The sequence below is a fragment of the Trachymyrmex septentrionalis genome, unplaced genomic scaffold, assembly GCF_001594115.1.
Source record: "Trachymyrmex septentrionalis isolate Tsep2-gDNA-1 unplaced genomic scaffold, Tsep1.0 scaffold74, whole genome shotgun sequence".
NCBI lineage: Eukaryota > Metazoa > Arthropoda > Insecta > Hymenoptera > Formicidae > Trachymyrmex > Trachymyrmex septentrionalis.
Genome location: NW_017305927.1, coordinates 878878 through 885230, shown reverse-complemented (window position 1 = coordinate 885230; position 6353 = coordinate 878878). Strand labels below are relative to the sequence as shown.

General features: G+C 47.1%; 1 protein-coding gene across 1 annotated transcript in view; it reads left to right on the top strand.

Moving 5' to 3' along the window:
- The first annotated feature begins 1578 nt into the window (after positions 1-1578).
- The window catches only part of LOC108754041, a 39719-nt gene continuing 34944 nt past the window's right edge, over positions 1579-6353 (top strand). The window contains exon 1 of the mRNA XM_018496072.1: positions 1579-2798. Coding sequence (XP_018351574.1) covers positions 1892-2798 — 907 coding nt within the window. The 5' untranslated portion in view covers positions 1579-1891. The remainder of the gene's footprint in view (positions 2799-6353) is intronic.

Genomic DNA, 6353 nt, shown 5'->3' with positions numbered 1-6353 from the left:
GCAATCCAGAGAAGTCGTGGACGATCGCCAAGCCTTTCCCGTTCCCGCCGCCGGTTATTATTATTATCATCATTATTGTTATCATTATTACTATATCTGTGGGTTTGGAGGGGAGCTGCGAAGCTCTCTCTCGTCGACGATAATATAATTACCTACACCGACAAGAAAATTACATCGTACCCTCTCGCGCTGTCCCGCAAGTCCTGCAAGTGTCTATGCAACACGGATGTGATACACGCGAGCGCACGCTCGTCGGTGGTAGTGCGAGATAATAAAGTTGATAAGAGCCGTAGAGGGTCGCTCCGTACTCCCTACCCACCGAAAGAGAGCAAACGGGGTAGCGCCGGGGGAAGGGGTGGATAAAGGCGAACGGCGATACGCGAGAAACGGGGTGCGAGCGAGAGAACGGCTAGTGGTGCTATCGGGGGTGCGGCGGGGTGGATGGGCGTGGCCGGCATCTACCGGCGAGGCAGATGATTGGACGGTCCGCGGGGCGGCTTCGTCAAATAAAATCCAATCGTTGAGACCAAAGGAATGCGAATCTCCAGGCTTTTTTCCTACCCTTGGTACTATGAAGCGGCGAGCCGTTCACCCTCCTCTTTCTACCGCTTCCTCCCCCTCTCCCCCTCCCGCCCTCCTGTGATCCCCACCGGGGTGGTGTGTGCCTTCCAACCGTCCCTCTCGCCTCCTCCCGCCTTTCTCTTTTCCTTCGCTCCTCAAGGGGGTGCGCACAGCGCCGTTTGATGGGAGTATGATTTTATTACGGCATTACCGAGCGAGCCAAACCCCGAATTGCTCGGCTTATAGTCCGTATTATCTCACCTAAGAGGAAAGGAAGGGGTGGCGGAGAAACGCGGTGAGTGGAGCGGGCAAAACGGGGTGGTCAGAGGAGAGAGAAGGGACACGGAGCATACACCCCTTCGGTGGCGTACCCTTCTTCGGGTAAGGCCACTGCCTGCACGTACGTACGGGGTGGCGTTTCGAGAACGCCGGCGACGCCGGTCGGGGAGGGAGCTGGGGGGAAACGAGTGAGCCACCTATATGCTTTTGTGGGCCTTCATTCGAGGGTTGCATGCTCTCACGTTGCCGCCGCCACCACTAACCCCCCTTCCGTGCGTTCGGAAGGCACGCACGCAGGCACGTCAGTTGACATCCCGCTGCCGAAATCGCACGTCCTTGTCCGTTGTCGTCCGGACGTGAAGTGAAGTTGCGTGCGCGATCATGTGACTCGCGCGATCCCGCACGGTGGGATCTTCCGCGACGAGGATCTCGCGGGAAAAGGGGGTCCAGATTTTCCTTTCCTTCGAGCCGGGTACACGGATTGTTGGAAACACGGTGAAAATTTAATTATTTTTTAAATACTTGAACCAAGTGAATATTATCAGTTGTAATGTCAATGTGCGTCATGCGATCGACAGTGACTTTAAAATAATTATCGCGATTACTTTTACGTGCGGAAACTGCTACCAATCTCCCGAGCAATAAATCCGAAAGAATCGAAGGCGATACGCTGATATGTGATTAGTGAAATAGTTTGTGAAGATTGAGTAATTTTAAATTGAAAGAACACATTGCACGATAATCCTTTGACGATCCTGATTCAAACATAAAAGTGTGATCTCCGATTGATATTTTCGCGCGAATCTTATACGAGATAAACGGCAATCAGTTGTCAATCAGTAAGTATCTAAAACAATATGATAAACCTAATATTGTCTAAAATTCATAGAGACAAATCAATTAACTACAACATAAGGAATAAAATAATCGCGCTTCGCTGATTAGTATATCAAGTCCGAAGCTAGCTAGAAGGACGTTCAATCCTTTCTTTAACTAAGAATTGTCCTATAAGACGACGATCGTAATAGTCGGTGGGCCAAGCAGCCGTGATATGTTCCCCTCGTCAGCGGCGATGCTGAAGAATCTGCAGCAGAGTGCCATGACCTCGCCCTTCCTGATGGAGAACCTGCTCCAGAGCAAGGCGTCGCCGGGGACGGATCTCACAAGTCTGACCTTGAATTGGGCGGCGAGCCTGGTAGCGCGACAGCGCGAGAGAGAATGCGAGGCGAGTCTCAGACTCGTTCGGGATCGATCCTCCCCCAACGATCTCGTCCAGGATCACCTGGACCAACGATCGTCCGGCACGATCGTCGGCGCACGGGATCGTATAATGATCGATTGCGGCGGCAGAGATCAGCAGAGATCCGGCGGCAGTAGGTCCGGTGAGCGACAGCACGACCGGATGCAGCTCCTTCAGCGTGAGAAGGAGGTCCTGGACCGGAGTCAGGGCGTATACGTCGACATGGAGAACGATAGGATGGACGGCCCGGTGATGGTAGACCGATTGTGTGCGATGGAGAGGCTCTGTAACGAGAGGATCGACAATCGATCTAATTCCGGTGTCGAGTCCTGTAACTCGAACGTAGATGAGGATCCGATTCCGGGCGCAGAATTGGATGGTGGTCTTCAACCGGCCGACAGGGATGAGATGGTGCTGGGCGAGCGTGTCTCCGCGATCGAGATAGACAGACGGTACGACCTTGGATGCAGAAACGTCATGCACACGTCCGATGAGATGACGATTGCATCGGGGGAGAGGGAGGCGGCGGTGGCGGCGGCGGCGACGGTGGTCGAGCGTGCCGTCGACAGAATAGGCGAGAGGACCACCGCCTGTTCCTGCGGCGACGAGCAGTGCTCTGGACCGGCGTGCAGAACCATCCAGGAGAAGGAGAAGCCGCAACTCAAGTTCAGCGTTAGCGCCATACTCGGCGGTAATCATGACAGGAGGCCACATTCCGGTAATTCATTAAGAAATACTGACGTACTCGATAGCCAGAGTTAGGAAGCGTTACTTTTTTCCGTTACTTTTTATAATAAACAATTTGATAATGACGTTGCAATGTTTTGTAACTAAACCCTAAGGTTGCGCCAAGGTTGGAAAAGTCTACTTGCAACTAAAACGTCATTATCAAATTGTTTATTATAAAAAGTAACGGAAAAGTAATGGAAAAAGTAATGCTTCCCAACTCGATAGCTATCCTGACACTAGTTCCTGAGGAATTGATAAGGAAGATTTAGTCCTTTTGAAACACCGCTCTATGTTAACGATATTCTTGTAATTTGAAAAAGGAGGGAAAGATGAGAAAAAAAGATCGAGAGGATATAAAAAAAATGAAAAGTTTCATATTATGAAATATCGACAAACATATTGAGATAATTCATTTTCAAATAATAGGCGATATTTGGCGACTATGATACTAGTTTATCAATCACTGTAAATACAACGTTCGGAAATTACAAAATTTTTAGTCTAGTTGAAAAAAAGAAAAAAGTAACAATACAAAGTATTTTAAGAAATGTAGGAAAATTAATTACGCAGCAAAAGAAAGACATAATTAAATTGATAATTATCCTGTTTGTTGATGGATTGATCAAAACAGATTTAAATTTTTTAACAGCTATATTTGTTCTGTTAACGGATATGTAAATTTAAATGGTTCAAAGAATCCTATATTATCGCGAATGTGTTTCAATTTAAAAAAAAAACAGAGAAAAATAAGAAAGAAACGAATGGGAAAATATTTAAAAGTGTAATAATAATTTAAAAACATGATGGAAGAGGCAAACGTGTCGAGATAATTTTTTTTTTTATCAATAAATAATATTAATTAAATGCGTTCATTAAACATCGTAAACACAATATTCGGGATCGCAAAATTATGATCTACAATGGAAAAGAAAATGGAAAAGACAATAGGATGGTAAAGACACTATAAAGAAATATATTTTTTAAAGAAATATAAAGATAAACCATTAGACAGAAGATTCCATGATAGTTCATTAATAAATACTGACAATTATTTATTGTTTGATATTAGTCAAATTTGTCCCCAAATTCTCATCTTTATAATTAGAATATAATTTTTAAATTGAGTATTATTGCTGTTATAAGTAACGAAGAAGGTATTAAAAGGTACGAGAAAACAGCACTAGAAGTAACCACATATTTAAACGGATGTATCTATTTTCTTATACTTTTTTCAAGTAACAAATAGGAATTAAATGAAATGTGTTAGTACGTCCAGTAGTACGTATATATATTTACTACATCTTAGGATCGACGATCGCCGATCGCGATCTCAGATTTGTTTGCTCTCGATGGAGTGACATTGTCGAGAAGAATTTCACGCGGTGATCTGAGAGTGTTGAAACAAAGCTCACCACAAATCAGTGTCGCGAGCAGACTTCTGTCGCCGGTCCCTAAATCTCATCCGCACACCCTCAAGACGAGTCGCGCAGCGTGCGTGCGGGGTGGAGCGCACAGGGCGTCAGCTGGCCCGCCACTTACCTTCACCCCAATATTAAGCCCTTACGATTGGTGCCTATAATATTAGACAAGCAGCAGGATTCAATGATGTATTGCCGCGTCGCTTGTCGCGCTTTTCCTCCGTTCGCGCTGTGATACGTCTCGAATATTTGTCATTGCAAGTTAATACGAGAGATAATGGAAAGCTACGGTGTCCAAGTGTAATTGTGTCATTTATTTAGCAGTAATAATGCAAAATGTAGCATTTATAACAAAAGTATTAATAATATAATGAAACATTGTGTTGTTTCCTATATTTTCATACTTAATCTTTTATTACATTAAGGTGGTCCAGGATACTCCAGTCTTGTAAATTCGCTAAATGCTATTTATATACATTATTATATTTATATTATTAACACAAATTGCTTCACAATTTCAAAACAAATTTTGTATTTATCTTCATGTAGGATGTATAGAACGTTATCTATCAATTTTTATTTAATTGTAAATCAGCAAAAACGACAATGGAAATTGAGATACAATGTTGGATTGTTATCAGAAACATCGCACGCAGATAATTACGTTGAGAGAAAAATTATGCGAGGTAATATAAGGTTAACAAATAAAGAATGTCTTACTTAAATGCTATTTAAATATTAAAATTAATTGTGACAGTGACGTAATGCTAAAAGATTTTCGCTATCGCTCCAAAATAATTGCATTCCTCTTCTGATCTTATCTCTGCAAAATTCTCATATTTGTCGCATTATTTCGCAATCTTACAATTCGTAACCGAAGGTTCGTAATCGATTCTTTCGGCCGAAGGATCCGCGATTTCCCTCCGTCGCCTTAATTCTGAGAAAAACTGTCACAGATTACGGGTCGTTCCGCGCGCGGAGTTACAATACCGTCCCGTCATTCGCAGAACACCCCCGAATATTCGCGAGGGGTCCGGCGGACCCTCGCACACGCATGCACGCCAATCTTCAGCCGGCGTGTCCTCATTGTCACTCTTTCCTCCACGGTGGCCGAGCCACCCCATCCCTCCCCCTTTACCCTCCCCTCCTTCATCTCCTCCCGCGCTTATGATTGACACGAGTCGATAAAGACCGTGTGCGCGCGCGATAAACGCGCGTGGAGACGTGCTAGATGTATAAACTGTGCACAAGAGAGAAGAGTGGACCGTCGCGCGAGGATGGCGAAGGGGCCAGGCAGAAGAGAGATGCGTGCGCGGGGCTCTACGAAGGTGGAGAGAGTCGAATGTTGCATTTAACATCGGGCGAATTGCACGCATCTGCCGGCACAGAAGGATACGCGGGGGTGGAAACGGGGACATCGTGCGGGCGGCAGGAGGTGAGAAGGGAGAGAGAGAGAGAGAGAGAGAGAGAGAGAGAGAGAGAGAGAGAGAGAGAGAGCCCGAGCGGGGGGGAGGTGGCAATGGAGAAATTCGGTGCGTTCGAGATACACAGAGGGAGGGAGAGAGAAGGAGGGAGGGAGGGAGGGAGGGAGCTTCGTGCGTTTGTCGGATAGCGGATGCATTGACCGTACCACGTGCATGTGTTACATCCCCCTTCGTTCCCCGTACGTACCGACCGAGACCGCACCCCTCTTTCTCCATCCCTCCCCCCCTCCCTCCCTCCCTCCTGCCGACCTCTCACCGCGAATAGACCCTCCAGCATCCATCGGGAGCGCGGTACCGCCGTCCTCCCACTGTCCACCCCCTCTCTTCCACCTCCTCTTCCTCCTCCTCCTCCTCCTCTTCCTCCTCCTCGCGTATACATCCTCGCCTCTGCCCCTGCTCCCCGTACCCCGATGGTAACCAACCCCCCCGCGGGCTTGTACGTCATGTCGAAATGTTGTGAAATAATTGCGCGAAAAAGTGATTGGCAACAAACTCGAAATTCATCGACGAGAGACGCGAGGGCCGCTCGCGGCGGGACGGGAATTCGGGCGAGGGGGCCGCGAGGGAGTGGGGTGGTTGAAACTGCGACGGATGATCCAGCGCGGGGATGACGCGGGGTTGGCGAGGGGGAGGAGGGGGGGG